This window comes from Rana temporaria, chromosome 3, assembly GCF_905171775.1.
Source record: "Rana temporaria chromosome 3, aRanTem1.1, whole genome shotgun sequence".
Taxonomy (NCBI): domain Eukaryota; kingdom Metazoa; phylum Chordata; class Amphibia; order Anura; family Ranidae; genus Rana; species Rana temporaria.
The window spans coordinates 359,194,898-359,211,155 of record NC_053491.1 but is presented as its reverse complement, the minus strand read 5'-3'; the positions used below and the strand labels follow the sequence as shown (position 1 = coordinate 359,211,155).

The 16,258-nt window shown below is 42.6% G+C and overlaps 1 protein-coding gene across 2 annotated transcripts in view; it reads left to right on the top strand.

Moving 5' to 3' along the window:
* Positions 1 to 16,258, top strand: part of LOC120932691 (sodium- and chloride-dependent betaine transporter-like) — a 111,661-nt gene that overhangs the window by 32,154 nt on the left and 63,249 nt on the right. For both annotated transcript variants that reach the window (XM_040345253.1, XM_040345254.1), the window contains exon 2: positions 13,289 to 13,503. In XM_040345253.1, the coding sequence (XP_040201187.1) occupies positions 13,289 to 13,503 (215 nt within the window). The remainder of the gene's footprint in view (positions 1 to 13,288; positions 13,504 to 16,258) is intronic.

Below are 16,258 nucleotides of genomic sequence, written 5' to 3'. Positions count from 1 at the left end.
TACCCGCATCTTGGCACCAACCATAACTCACATCATAAACCAATTGTTCAAAGAAGGCTTTGTTCCGAGCTCCCTCAAGCAAAGCATTATTAAACCCCTCCTAAAGAAACCCAACCTTGACCCAAAAGACTCAAACCATCGCAGATCGGTAACAAGCCTTAACACCATCTCCAAGATCATGGAGAAAGCAGTAGTACAACAGCTACAACCCCATCTGGACGCCCACAAACTCCTAGACCCGCTTCAATCAGGTTTCCGCCCAGGCCACGGGACAGAAACGACACTCCTCAAGATATGGGATGATGCCCTTGAAGCAGCAGATGATGGAGAATCCTGTCTCCTAGTGCTGCTGGACCTCAGTGCAACTTTTAACACGGTAGACCACAACACCCTGCTCACTCGACTCAAAGAAGTATCCGGAGTCTCGAAACTCTGCCCTACCGTGGTTCGCATCCCTCCTAGAAAATTGATCGCATACAGTGAAACTAGAAGGCTTCACGTCAGAATCATGGACCATTACATGTGGAGTCCCTCAAGGATCACCCCTTTTGCCTGTACTCTTCAACATCTACATCCGCCCACTCCTCAAAATCATCAGCAAACAGGACCTGCGCTACCACTCTTATGCTGATGACATGCAACTTTACTTTCGAATCACCAACAAAAAAGACCAATATCATGAACTCGGAAAATGCCTCATTCTGATCGATAATTGGATGACGGAAAGCTCCCTTAAAACTCAATGGATCCAAAACAGAACTTCTTATCCCTCACGCAAATCGGAAATCTAACTCTAGGACCACATGGACACCACCCACCATCCTTGGACAAACCATCAACCCAAGCAACAAAGTCAAAAGCCTTGGAGTCATCTTTGACTCAGACATGACATGACGATGGATGCACAAATAGGAGCAGTAGTCAGCGGTTCTCACCATCTTCTCTGCCTGCTGCGTAGATCCTTCATCCCGGAAGAGGATACATCAGTAGTGGTTGGAACAATCATCAATTCCCAACTCGACTATGTGAACGCCCTCTACTTAGGACTACCCAAATACCAGATTTTGCATCTACAAGTCGTTCAGAACACTGCAGCCAGACTGGTAACAGGTAAAAAATTGTGGGAACCAATCTCCCCGGTCTTGAGGTCCCTCCACTGGCTAGCCATAAAGAATCGGGTCACATTCAAGACCCTCTGCCTCACTCACAAATGCGCACCAGGAAATGCTCCTCAATATCATGTCTATAATGGGGATGGTATTGACATGTCTCAAATGTGATATGGTCCAAAAATATTTAGACAGAATAAAGCTGGATAAAGCACCTGGACCAGATGGCATCCTCCCACGGATCCTAAAAGAATTGAGCTCTGTGATTTCAAAGCCGTTGTTTGTAATTTTAGGGACTTCCAGTCAAAAAATATGACTGGAATGGTACCACTGGATTGGTTTAAGGTCAATGTGGTGCCCATATTTAAAAGGGGATCAAAGTCTTTATCAAGTAACTATAGACCTGTTAGTTTAACTTCTAAAGTCTGGAAGATATTGGAGAGTTTAATAAAAGACCACATAGACGAGTTCTTGCTGGAAAAAAATATTTTAAGCAACAGACAGCATGGGTTCATGAAAAACAGAAGTTGTCAAACAAACCTGATTTCTTTGTATGAGGAGGTAAGTTAAACCTTGGACAAAGGGTTGGCTGTGGACGTGGTATACTTGGATTTTGCAAAAGCATTTGACACAGTTCCCCACACACGGCTAATGTGTAAGGGAAAGTCTACAAGCTTGGAAAGATCAGTTTGTAAATGGATAAAAGACAGAATTCAGAGAGTAGTGGTTAATGATTCTTACTCTGAATGGTCAAAGGTTATCAGTGGTGTACCCCAAGGTTCAGTGTTGGGAGTCGGGACCCTTACATTTAAATATCTTTATAAATGATATAGGGTCTGGGATTAAAAGTACCATTTCAGTCTTTGCAGATGGCACCAAGCTATGCAGTGGAATAACGTCCTTACAAGATGTCTCCAACTTACAAGCTGACCTGTTTAATTGGGCAACAAATTAGGTTTAATGTTGATAAATGTAAAGTTATGCACTTTGGTGCAAAAAATATGCATGTATCATACATACTAGGAAGAGTACAACTGTGGAATAGACTCCCTCCGGAGGTGGTTCTAGCCAGCTCAGTAGATTGCTTTAAAGAAGCCCTGGATTTTTTCTGTAATGTACATAATATAACTGGGTACTGACATTTATAGGTTAAAGTTGATCCTGGGATAACCCGATTGTCTCTCGGGGATCAGGAACAAAACAAATTTCCCCTGCTGTAGCAAATTGGATCATGCTTTGCTGGGGTTTTTCGCCTCTGGATCAACTGTGGTTAAAGGATTGTGTATATGGGATTGTATGATTTTTTTATTTTATTTTTATTGGTTGAACCAGATGATCTTTTTTCAACCTAACTATGTAACTATGAATAAACATGCATGCTCAGCCAATCTGATTGTACATATTTATCAAAAAGTCATTTATAAGAAAGCTCTTTCAGTGATCAGAGTATACCAGCGGGGCTGACTGCCACCTGATGTCTATGGACACTGTCAGGTACTGTTAGAAACTGAAGAGGGGTAACTCTTAGACAGCAGGAGAATGTAGCACCTACCCGCAGACAGTTAAAGGTGCTGCAGAAAAATGTGCCCTCAGAAAGAAATAACCAAATCTATGAACAGAGTGTAGTGCATTTATATCAGTAGTGTGTATCAGCCCAGCCCTGGAATCTGTTCATTGTAGAAGGTTAATAACCCCACTCGTGGAGGTCGCCTTGCTGCGCACCTTGCTCTCTCTGCTCTTACAACATGAGGAAACAGTCATACAGTGCAGTCTACAATATTGGTAATTCTGCAATAAAATACTGAAATAACCTGACCATGTGACAGCCAGTCAAAGAAAAGTTTGCACGCTAGAAATGCTGCAAGCTAAGGGACTCACAACTGGTAGTGTCATTTAAAGTGATTTTGCCCTTTAACAGGTAGCTGTCAGTATAGAATGGTGCTGCCATCCCTGACTGTTCTTAAATGTATATGCTCTAGCAGGGGTCTCCAAACTATGGCCCTCCAGTTGTTCAGGAACAACAATTACCATCATACCTAGTCATGTCTGTGAATGGCAGAGATTTACAATGCCTAATGGGACATGTAGTTCCGCAACAGCTGGAGGGCCATAGTTCGGAGATCCTTGCGGAGAGCACTAAAAAAACCTCTTTAGGTATTATATGTTAAGCATGCTGGGACTTTTTGTACTATTTCAATTAGCTATGGTAGAGAAACTGGAGATGTAGTCCTTTGATTATTACATCTTCAACCATGCAAGCCTGGCTGGGACTTTTCAGTCTGGAGTACACCTTACCTGAATCAGGTACTAAGTGTTGGAGGTTATTCTGAATGCCCCTACTAATAGTTAGCCCTCTGTGGAGGAACACTGAGAGTTGCTGTATATAACTGGGTGTTTTCCTGTTTTTATAATGTTAATCTTGTTTAATTGGGATCTGTCTTCTTAACTTATTGATTGTGGAGCAGACCTCTTTGTAAATATAAAAGCTGTGATTTTTCATTTTTATGAATCCTCTGCCGTTATGGACGAAACATGTTAGCTATTTTGTGCCACGTTTAATGTAGCCTTTTAAAGAATTTAAAACTTGAACCATACCGGGTTGCCAGCTAATTTCTTGGATGGATGCCTTGGGAGCACACACTCCAGCCCTTAGCAATCTATGTAGTAACAGACCAGTTGAGCGTGGGTAACGTTTTTTCAGTATGACAGGACGGGAACCTCTTCCTGAATTGCACACATCTGGAGAAGATTTGGTTGTTTGTAAGCCTTTGGCACACTGTCAGTACAGGAGTGAATCATGTGGGGATTCCATAGATCACAAACAGATGGACAGAATGAAGTAAATTACTGAATATGTGAACTTCCGCCTATTTCTGTTTACACCAAATGTGTGTTTTTTTATGAAAGGTTTCCCCAGGGCAGACAGTAGTTACAATTATAAAAAGAAATTCTTAAATCTCCTAAATGTTTCAAATGTGGCCACAAGTCTACGAATGCCTACCGCTTATTAGGCTTGCCCAAAGTTAAAACAGTTCTGCAAAACCATTGCCCAATATGCTACAGATCATATGGTGAATTGGTGAACCTGCTTTTACAAACAGACACTACAGGGAACTTAATTTTTATCATGGAGTGACTAACATTTTTGGAAAAAAAACCTCTGAATTGGAATTTTAAAGGCAATTTAGTGGCGGTTCACACTATCGTGACTTGTGTCGCCCCAAGTCAACCCAAGTCGCGCGACATGAGAAATTCAATTGAAGTGAATGAGAGCCGTCTCAATGCACATTACTGAAGTCGCTCCGACTTCAGAAAAGGTTTCTGTACTACTTCAAGGCGACTTGTAGGCAACTTGTACCCATTGATTTCAATAGGTTGCCTCCAAAGTCGGACCACTGTCTTAACTGAAGCAACTTTACAGGAAAAGAAAATAGTTTACTCAGGCAAACCCCTCCCTCCCACAAAGCTGATTATTCTGTGATTGGCCACAGCAAAAGTTGCCTGTTCTGGAGGCAACTTTAAGTCGTGTTGTAAGTTGCTCCAAGTCGCCTTGCAAAATCGCGCTGTAAGTGGGGTTGCTCCTGTGTGAACCGGCACTTAGGAAAAAATAAATTTGTATTATTTAAAAGAAAAATATTTATTTCCATATAGATTTAAATTGTAGAAATGGTGGTAAAAATCTGTCGACAATATAAACATGGTATACCAACATTGTATCATCACACTGCATGAATGCAAATACAAATTTGAAATAATCCCCAGCTACTTGCTGTTCCTCCATTGATGAGAATTCCGATGGTATGTAGTAGATGGGGGTATCCAACGCGTTTTGAAATGTACAAATATAAACAAAATCTTCTTCGGGGATCAATACCACTTTTGAAATATAGGATAATGTCACTTTAAATCAATGTTTATAACTTCTAAGTATTGCATATGTATATGAATACATTACACATAAACTTACAATGTAAACACTCTTAGGCCCCGTACACACGACCAGTTTCCTCGGCAGAATTCAGCTTCCGACCGAGTTTCTGGCTGAATTCTGCCGAGGAAACTGGCCGTGTGTACACTTTCGGCCGAGGAAGCCGACGAGGACCTCGGCGAGGAAATAGAGAACATGTTCTCTATTTCCTCGTTGTTCTATGGGAGCTCTCCTCCCGCCGAGGTCCTCGGCGGCTTCAGGGCTGAACTGGCCGAGGAACTCGACGTGTTTGGCACGTCGAGTTCCTCGGCCGTGTGTACGAGGCCTTAGTCAGGGCTTTTTTTCAGGGGGAACTTGGGGGAACTCAGTTCCACCACCTCTGGCTCAGACCCTTTGGTGCCTGCTCACCACAATCACTTGTAAACACAGAAATCTGGTTTCTGTGTATACAAGTGGCAGCCTTGTAACCCCCTGAACTCTGCACTCTGTATGTAATACAATTCTGGTATTTAATGCCCCTTTAAGACCCTTCTACTGTTTGTGAAATCTGAACGGGTCATGGTTGAGTTCCTGCACCTATTTTCTGAGAAAAAAAGCTCTGCTCTTAGTGAAAGCACTCCTTTGACTACAGAGAGAACCATAGATCATCTGTGTTATATGTACTTCGTTACATACAAGGACCGTTGGATAATATCCAACCTTGTGGAACCAAAAAAAAGGGGCAAAGTTCTTACACTATATAAGACAAAAGAAAAAAAGAGGAAAAACAAATGAATCCCTGGGAAGATAATCAATGTCCATTCCATGGGAAACTGGATCAACCTAAATAATATTCCTCTCAAAGAGTCGATCAATAGTTGATCCAGTGAAATCAAACAACCAGAAAGAATACTTACTTGTAAAATCACTGTATGCCTTTTTTGTTTAGACTGTCCAGTTGCAAACAAACTCCCAAGGGGTCTAGTCCGCCGCCTGCTGTGTGATGTTACTTGGCTGCACACAGGGGCGGACTGACAACTCATGGGGCCCCTGGGCAATAGGAGATTATGGGGCCCCCGGGCAAAAGGAGATTATGGGGCCCCCAGGCAATAGGAGATTTTTGGGTCCACACATTATACGCTTATGCACAGCATACATACACACACATATATTCACATTATAGTAAGGCACTGGAGAGGCGGGGCAGCTATAATCTTGGGATTTTTTAAAAAACACAGATTACATACTGTCCCTGGTTTTACTAAGGCTAGCAACCCTGATGGGGCCCCCTAGTGGCATGGGGCCCTACGGCAGTGCCAGAGAGCCCAAATGGTCAGTCCGCCCCTGGCTGCACAGACACGTACACATAGTGGACGGGAGATAAAATGGCGCCAGCCATTATCCTCAGCGTCCCTATGTACTGCATATGCGCAAATGATCAACGTCATGCCTTGCTGCGTCAGAACAGCATCATGTGCTGCCGAGTCATATACGGTCTCCGCAATGACAACTTCCGGAGACAAGGATAGCTGCCATCTTGGCGACAAAATAGGCTGTCGATGCAATGTCTTCAAAGAATGGGATAGAAGAAATTCCCATAGATACCAATACATTCTGGAGAGTGTAAAAGGCCCCTCGCTGAACACCAGGGCCCTTTGTGTGCTGGTGTATATACATGAGAGCACACAAACAGGGGTCTCCATGTAGAACGGTGCTTTCACTTTTACAAAATCATATGTATGACACAAAAAACAATGTATGTTCATATTAAGGGCTTGTTCACACTTGACTAAATTTCTATTGCGCCACAAACTTTCCTAAAGGCGTTTGTATGGCATTAGTATGGGCGTCAGACAGGCGTCAATGAGCTTTAGTATGGGCATTAGACAGGCATTTTACAAGCATTAATGAGGAGTTAAAGATGCTTCCAAACGCCCCATGGGCAGATTTTAAGCGTTTGATGAGCGTTAAAACTGCTCCACAAATGCCTATTCCATTATAGTAAATAAACTACCGGTAATCTTAAACGCTCCGCAACTGCCTGCCAGAGCATTTGCAAAGCTTTACCATAGACTTGAATGGGAAGCGTCAAAAGGCTTCAAATGCCCCCTGACTCGACATGAGGCTTCAATTTTGAAGCGATGTGACACTAACGCTTAGTGTGAACATCACTGTCTATTGTATCTTGTGTATAGGCGTTTGAGGGGCCTTTTTAACGCCTCTCAAACAGAAAGGAAAGTTTCTGTCCAATAATGTAAATCATCAATACAAATTAATAAAATAAGTTAAAGTGGTTGTAAAGTGTTGTGTTTTTTCACCTTAATGCATCCTATGCATTAAGGTGAAAAAACACCTTGCAGTCAACGCCCCCCCTCCCCCTGAGCCCCCGTTTTATTTGCCTGAGCCCCGAATCTCCATTCGTGCTATACCGGGTTGCTTTCCCCCAGCTCTTGTCAGCTCTTCATTGGATGATTGATAACAGCGCAGCCATTGGCTCCTGCTGCTGTCAATCACATCCAATGACGTGGCCGCCGGGGGGGGGGGGGGCGAGCCATACAATTAGCGGCTATGGACGCCGATTGTATGGGAGCAAGGGAGCACGCCCGCAAACGAACACCCTCTGGCGAGAGCTTCCCAGAGGGGGTTAGCTCTTGTGGGGAGGAGCCGCGAGAGCCACCGTGGGACCCCAGAAGAGGACGATCGGGGCCACTCTTTGGGAAAACAAACTGCAGAGTGGAGGTAAGTATGACATGTTTGTTTTAAAAAAATATATATATTGAAACCTTTACAACCCCTTTAAGTGAACTCAACTTGGTGAGTGACTAACATTTACCCTTTGGTGACTGCTCTGTGCCAGAGAGCATGTAGGATGGGGGGAACCTAACAACATGTATGGTGGGACTGCCTAGTTCTTCACCATTTTTGGTAAGATGTTAAAAAGCTAATTAAAGATATCTTCTTAATTTTGCTTAATATTTCTCCAATGCACACAAAACAATATAAAAAAAGTTCCCTTTCACACCACTTCAATGCAGCCAAAGGTTTCCAATGAAGTGGAATAGTCCCACTGTTCCAACCATGATTGAGTGGATTCAAAGGGTGACCAATATCTAAGATAAGAAGCAATGATCCTTTCCTCACACAGACACAGTGTGAGGAAAGGAATGCCGATAATCGGCAAGTCTTTTTACAAGTGACCAGATGTGATTGGACACAGCTGATCACATGGTAAAGAGAGAGCCACTGTGATTGCCCCCTTACCACAAATTGTGATCAGTTGTGTCCAAAGGACACAGTGGTCACAGAGCACACCCGATGTGTACCCCAGGGAGTGCGCACATAAGATTACATCCATGGACATCTTCTCTAAACTGGAAAGAGGCGCTGTAGCCATCTTTCAGCTACAACGTGGGCAGGAACTGGTCAAAAAAGCCATAGGGCCGACATGCACTTTTCTTTTACCGACATGCATTTTTAAGGAATAACCTTATGCAAGGATTGATTACCACTTTCTACATTACATTTGGTGATTTAACTCCATTCAAAACATTTCTGGAAAACCATCGCCTAATATGCTACAGATCATTGGATGACATCTTCTAAGTAGGTAATCTTTGGTACCTTGGCTTTACAAATTGCTAAAATTGTTGTGGGTAGTAAAAAGCTTTTATCAATCATATCCTTGGCAGCAACCAAAAAGCAATTCTTCACAAATTGATTCACACTGAACAACCTATGCTGTCTGAAAGGACTAAACTGTGCAAATGGGCAACCTTATGTAAGGAAACATAGACACAACCATTTTTTGAGGTGTGAGAATTGTTTATAGACATTTTACTAACTTTGACCAAGCAGAAAAGTATTACAAATCTTTGACCCAACTTCATTACAAGTACATTTTCCAATGATCTTCCAGTTCAACTCCCTCTTTACTATTCTTTTAGTGATTTCTTCATCGTCTCTCAGGTTTCGCATCATTCGTGGTTTGCTTTTGGTCTTTATTTATTTTATTTTATCAAAATTCCAATCGTATTGGCCATTTCACTTCCATTAAGGAACAGCCAAATACATTTCCGTATATAAAAAACGTTTTAGAAAATTCCCGCTAAGACCCTCCCCCCCCCCCCCCCCCCCGATCTGTCTCCCTCACCTTAAGCTTCACATTTTTCATCTGTCTGTTTCAGTCATTCCCTGCGCAAATATTTCTGATGTTTTAAAAGCTCTCCATTTATCCCATATTACACTATTGCCCCGTACACACGACCAGTTTCCTCGGCAGAATTCAGCTTCCGACCGAGTTTCTGGCTGAATTCTGCCGAGGAAACTGGCCGTGTGTACACTTTCGGCCGAGGAAGCTGACGAGGAGCTCGACGAGGAAATAGAGAACATGTTCTCTATTTCCTCGTTGTTCTATGGGAGCTCTCGTCCCGCCGAGCTCCTCGGCGGCTTCAGTGCTGAACTGGCCGAGGAACTCGATGTGTTTGGCACGTCGAGTTCCTCGGCCGTGTGTACGAGGCCTATATCTTTCGTCCCTCCCTAGCTCCGCGTGGCCAAGGTATTCCATTTCTGATATATGATCTACTCAATATATCCATTCTTTTATAGATGGTCTCGTCGGGGGTAACCACTTTTTTGGAATTAATCCATTTGCCGCATTGAGCAAGACCGGGACCAAAGTTTTTTCATATTGTTTTTTTGTTTTATTAGTATCATGAAATAGACATGTCAGAGGATTTTGTGGGATCTTTTCCCCAGTTATTTCTTCTATGTACCCCAGTATCTCCTCCCAGTACTCTCGTATTCTCGGGCAATCGGACCAAATATGCATGGTCATTCCTTTTTGTTTGCAATTCCTCCAGCATAACGGAGAGTTATTTGTGTGGATTTTACTCATTCTCTCTGGCGTCAAGTGCCAACGTACCATGCACTTATAATTTGCTTCAATTGTCAGAAGCATAGTTGAATACTGCCCCTATCATGTCTGCTTCTTCCAGTTTTCTACCCATATCTTGTCCCCATTTTTCTATACACTTCAATGTTCCCTGCGTTTCTAGATCTGTTAGTATTTTGTATATTTGCGAAATACCGTGTTTCAGTGGTTTTTCTATACTACAAAGTCTCTCCATCGAGTTTAGTGTTTTGCCATCCCTAATTGGCTGTGGTAAAGTGTTAATAAAGTGCTTTAACTGAAAATATTCCCATTCACTCAACTGTTGATCCCCCTCCGCTATTCTTAAATCTTGTTTTGGTCTTATTTTACCTTGTGTAGTGATATCCCTGAGCTGTATGGCTCCTAATTGTTTTCCCATCTGTGTCCTATTTTCTGGTATAAAAAAATGTGTGCCAGCTAGTGGGATTAGGGGGGAATTGTATTCCCATTTTTCACGCCTGTCCATTGTGTCCCAAATTTTAAATACGTTCTTTGTTATGGTGTGGGTGCCTATATCAAGTGTCCTATATTTAGGAGGTAGCCAAATATTTTTGTGTAGTTGTGTCTTACTTAATGTGTCTTCCATTTGTACCCATTTTTTTTTAGTATATAAATGTACCCATTTGCTAGTATTGCAGCGTGGTAATATCTTTTTATTTCTGGGAGGGCCAGTCCCCCATTTTTATAGTGAGTTATAGTGAGGAGACATCACCATTAGAGCTCAGAGCCTTAATTTACAATTAAAATATGCATATGTAAATTATGCAATAAATACATTATATATATATATATATATATATATATATATATATATATATATAATATATATATATATATATATATATAAAATCAGTGGCAGCTGGTGCTCCATTTTATGGGGGGAGGGGCGGTAACCAAACTCCTCCACCAGGACCGCACTTAACCCCTCCAGGTCTCGGCCTTCCCCCGGCTTCTTCTCCCGGCTAATCCGGGTCTTAAGATCCGCTTCCTGTCCTGATTGGCCGGAAGGAGAAGTCGGAAGACAATAGCGAATATTGATTGGTTAATGTCACAAATGGGTGGATTCGGAGGGCAGAGCCCAGCCTTTTTTGAAGCCAATGGGAGCCCCAGGCTTTAATCATGTGCTTAAAAAAACCCTTATAGAAACCTATAAGTCCGGCGCCCTGCATGGAGATTAGGGGGCGACTCTAGTCAAAGAATAATGGTTGCGAGCGCGGCCGGTGGAGTGGCGCAGGGTGACCTACCTGACACATACCCAGACCTATGTGAGTGTGTGTATGTGTCAGTACACACTGACATAACCTGCATACACTAACACTGACCTGTCCTGACTACACTGACCTGACCTGCATACACTACACTGACCTGACTAAACTGGCCTGACTACACTGACCTGCATTGCATACACTGACCTAACCTGCATACACGACACTGACCTGACCTGCATTGCATACACTGACCTGACCTGCATTGCATACACTGACCTGACCTACATATACAATCACTGACCTAACCTACATACACAATCACTGACCTGACCACACTGACCTGACCACACTGACCTGACCACACTGACCTGACCTATTAATTTTTCTGGGAGAGAAGGTTCATTTAAACTGCAGTGAATACAAGAGATCGATCCCCTATCTCTCTGCGAAGGGATGCAGATTTAAATTGGGAATAAGGGGGTTGTAGTGATAGAGAAAATTATTTTTGGTAGAATTTTTCAATTTGAGTATAATGGGGTAATTCTGAAATTGGGATATTATATAGTTCACAGACGTCTGAAAAAGGGCGAAAATTATTATTCAGGGATAGGGATTTCAAGGTAGTGAGATTGTGTTGTTTCCATATATAGAAAGAGCTGCTATTCCAAAAAGCTGAGGTAAAGCGGGGGTCTCCTATAAAAGATGCATGGGGGGGGGGGTGGTAGAGATCAAGTCAAATTTATCTTTATAACGGTGCCACAGTTGATATGACTGGGCCACCACCAAAAAGGATAGATCTCTCTGGGTTGAATTGACTCGGACCATAAAATGCCTTGAAGATGGATTGTAAGATTGATTGTTCTTCTAAATCAGGGGTGTCCAAACTTTTTTCAAAGAGGGCCAGATTTGATAAAGTGAACATGCGCAAGGGCCGACCATTTTGCCCGAAATTCTTTGAACCATTAAAATTTGGTCTAAGTGTGTTTGCCGGAGCAACTAATACACGGCTCAACAAGAATTCTCCTGCCTTTGTGGCTGTGTGTGGTGAAGAGATGAGCTTAGATGAGAAGTTTTAGTTTGCATACGCAAAATTAGGGCTGCTTTTACAAGGTGTAAAGTTAGTACACCATGTAAAAGCAGACCTTTCTGTCCAGCGACGCGATTTTTTTTTAATTTTGAATTTTTTTTTTCCCGCCGTATCTTTTTTTTTTCCCGACGCAACTTTATTGACCCGTCGCAATCCACAAAGCTCGACCTAACGTAATTTCGCGCTATGCACGTTGGCAAAATGACGTCTCGAGCATGCGCAGTATGGCCGGCGCGGGAACGCGCCTAATTTAAATGGGAATCGCCCCCATTACAATAGGAACGCCTTGCGCCGGCGGAATTTAAGTTACACAGCCCAAAATTTCTAGGTAAGTGCTTTGTGGATCGGGCACTTAGGTAGAAATTTTAAGGCAGTGTAACTTAAATGGAAAAAATTAAGTTAGGCACGATCTTTGTGGATTTGGCCCTTAGACATTAATGGCTTGTGTTTTGAGTTATGAGTTCAGTTGAGTCAATGTGTGTTGAGTTATTTTAAGGGGCCGCAAATTGATCCTGTTATACAAGCTACACTGTACATTGTAGCAAATTGTAATTTCCTCGGTGTTGTCACATGAAAAGATATAATACAATATTTAAAACAATATGAGGGGTGTACTCACTTTTGTGAGATACTGTATATATAAAACTATTTATATATATATATATATATATATATATATATATATATATATATATATATATATATATATATATTTTATATTTCTTACATTCTATAACTCTATAATTCTATGCCAACTATAACATTTTGGAGTGTATCTAAAGTTCCAATACGGTTTGGCTTGTGATACACTTTAACAAATATGCTCTAAAAGTTTTTTTCCCATATTATCTCAGTATGTGTAAGTTGTTCTTTATATGTCCCAGTCACAATGTATAGTGTCCTCTCCCATTATCTAGTATGCAGCAGTAAACGTTCTCTGCCACTGATGAATGATTCAATTCAATCCATATTACTTCTGTCCCCACTGACGTCATGGTGGAGCAGGGAGGCTGATCAAGAATAACGGCCCTCTTGTTTAACCCGCAGGGTGATGGGTAGGAAGGACTGTGTGGAAGCCTGGAATGGAGCCGAGAAGTCAGACGCCCTGTGCACCCATTCGGAGAGCATTGGTTCGAAGGAAAAGATGCAGGAACGAGGGCAATGGAGCAATAAAGTCGAGTTTGTCTTGTCCGTTGCCGGTGAAATTATTGGTCTCGGGAATGTTTGGAGATTTCCTTATCTCTGCTATAAGAACGGAGGTGGTGAGTTAATATGTACACATCATAGGCCATAACATCTCTATCCATCAAGAGATTGAAGAGTTATTATATGGGATTAAAGAAGAACACTGCAGAGCATCAACTGCATTCAAATTAACCACATAACATAACCCAATGTAACTACATAAATCTTTACTTGAAATCAAAAATTATGGTGTTCAAGCTTCTACCAGAGAGAGGCTTGTGTAAAAATGTAAAACTGAGGACATTCATAAAACTATTCTTTATTTATTTTTAGAAAGTCATAGCATGTGAAACAGTAAAACAAATTCCCATGATGAACTAGAAGTTCCCTCAACATCCACATTCTGCTATGTATAGTTTGGGCATATGAGCAGTGAACAGTAGTGATAGGCACTACATTGTTTACAGTATCAGGACCTAGAATGCCAATTTGCTGGTTATTAGGTTATAATGGTTACTATAAAGATATTTACAAGACCTTGTCATTCCAAATGTTTTAAACTGTGCGAGGGCCGCTCAGCCTGGCCGCTGATTGGCTAGAGCGGATGGCGCTGCTGTCAATCACATCCAATGACATGGCGCGCCGAGGGGCGGGGCCGAGTGATACAGTGAGTGGCTATGGCCGCTCGCTGTATCACGGGAGCGCGCCCACAATTACTGACCACCATGCAAGCTCTCTCGCATGACTGTGGTGAGTAATTGCGGGGAGGACCAGAGACAGGCGTCAAGGGGCCCCAGAAGACGTGGATTCGAACTGCACAGTGGAGGTAAGTATAACATGTTTGTTATTTTAAAGAAAAAAAATTCCTTTAGTAACCCTTTAAGCTTAGGCCTCCAGCCGCAACACACTGGCTCAGAGACCATCCTCATTATCCACAGTGACCTACATTTTTATATTAACCCCCTCGGAATGTACCCAATAACCCCATACCACCATTTTAAAATTCAGAATTTTTCTCTGCCTCCAAGAACCCACCACTGCCAGGCTGCCATGACAGTCGCATTGGAAAACCACAAACCATAGGGAGGGCGGGTGGGAAGCTTTTTCTGCCTTGCAACTCCCAACTGTCCCCTCGCTGATCACCCCTCCCCCTTAACTTCCCGGGACCCCTCCCAGCCTCAAGCCACAACCCTCTGCCTTAAAGAGCCCTAACTTCCCTAACATTATAACCTTGCTCACTGTCCTACTGTCCACCCTGTCATGCTGTCCCTATGCTCATATTACTTATTTTCTTTTGCTCAGGGACTCCCTGTACAATGTTACACACACCTTGGGGGGCACTTATTGTAAGCTGGGTAACCTAGCATTGTATATTTGGGTTAATCCAGGAAAATATTAGTCCCCAAACCCAATGCATACTGTACAAATGTACTAAGAACCCCTTCACCCCAATGCCATGTTCATCTTCCCGCTGGGAGACTGAGCCAGTCTCTTCTGCCCCCTGGACAGTTCAGCACTCCAGTGACCACTGTAGAGGCAAAGCAGAGAGCCGGTGACTGACAGTCATGGCTCTCAGGGCAGAGGGGAGAACTGAGAGATCAGCAGTGTTTGATCGCTCAGTTCTCAGTGTCAAGGCGGCATGGGAGAGATGCAGCATCAGATCAATGCTAAATGCATCTAGGTGGGTATAATTTTTTTTAGGGGGGGGGGGAAGCCCATACTTCTCTTTGAAAACTGAGCTTGCAAAGGCAATTGGCAAACACAAAGTTGATTTAAATACTTTGTGGCGGTTGAGGAAAATATTTAAATGATTTTTTTTTGTGTCTGGAGTTCATCTTTAAGTGTATGTAAAGAGAAAAAAGAGGCAAAGCTCAGAGTCACTTTAAAGGCTTAAATACTGTTTATGGGTGCATGCTTGAAAGATGCTTATCACTATGTAAGAAACAACCAAACAGCAGTAATTTAAGGGCACACCTCTAAATTGCAAGCAGCCTTGTTCTTATACATGATAGGAATTTAGATATGCTTGCCTGAGTAGTAATTAATGCGGGAAAGTACTTAAAATTGTAATAGCCTTAAATCTTGGCTTATGTTTCAGACGTTTGTGAATTTTTTTAGTTCACTCATAAACATTGCATGACTCTCACCATTCTTGCATCTTGTTTTTTTGTCTCAGGGAAGGGTTAGTGGGATTGATACCTCCAAAATACAATGGTAGCCAAGTCACATTTGTACTGGTGACAGTGGGAGATTTCCCAGCATTTGTCATCCATTCAGATCATGGCGAGGGTCGAGGGTCATCCGCCCTAGGCACAAAAGTTAGTTATATGATCTATTAATCACCCATCAGTGGGCAGCATGATACATAATTAATTAACCCATTGCTCTATTGGGCCTGGCAGCAATGGAAGCAAATATATAGGGAGTAGATGAAGGGCTTCTTCTGGAAAAGTTGGTTTGACCCTTTCAGTGTCCACGGGGAGTCCGCACTCGCGTCACACTTCGTTAGGTGGAAGAATGGGACTCCGGATCGGCTCTCAGGCTGTTTTGTTACAAAGTTTCCGCTGCTTTCAAGGTTGTTCTTTTGGATACTGGAAGCAAAGCCACATTAACTGCCTCCTGGCTGGAGGAACTTGATGGCACCACTCCAGAAGGCTTTGCTGGCTGTGCCTCTCTGAGAGCGAGTAGGTTAATATGGCACAATAGGGAACAGAGAGAGGTGGGGTGTTGCTCTGCTGTTTGTTCCAGATTATTAAGAAGCGTTGTGAGTGCTAACACTGAAGATGCACAATGTCTATAGGACGACACGCCGGGAGGGGTTCAATTTATAAA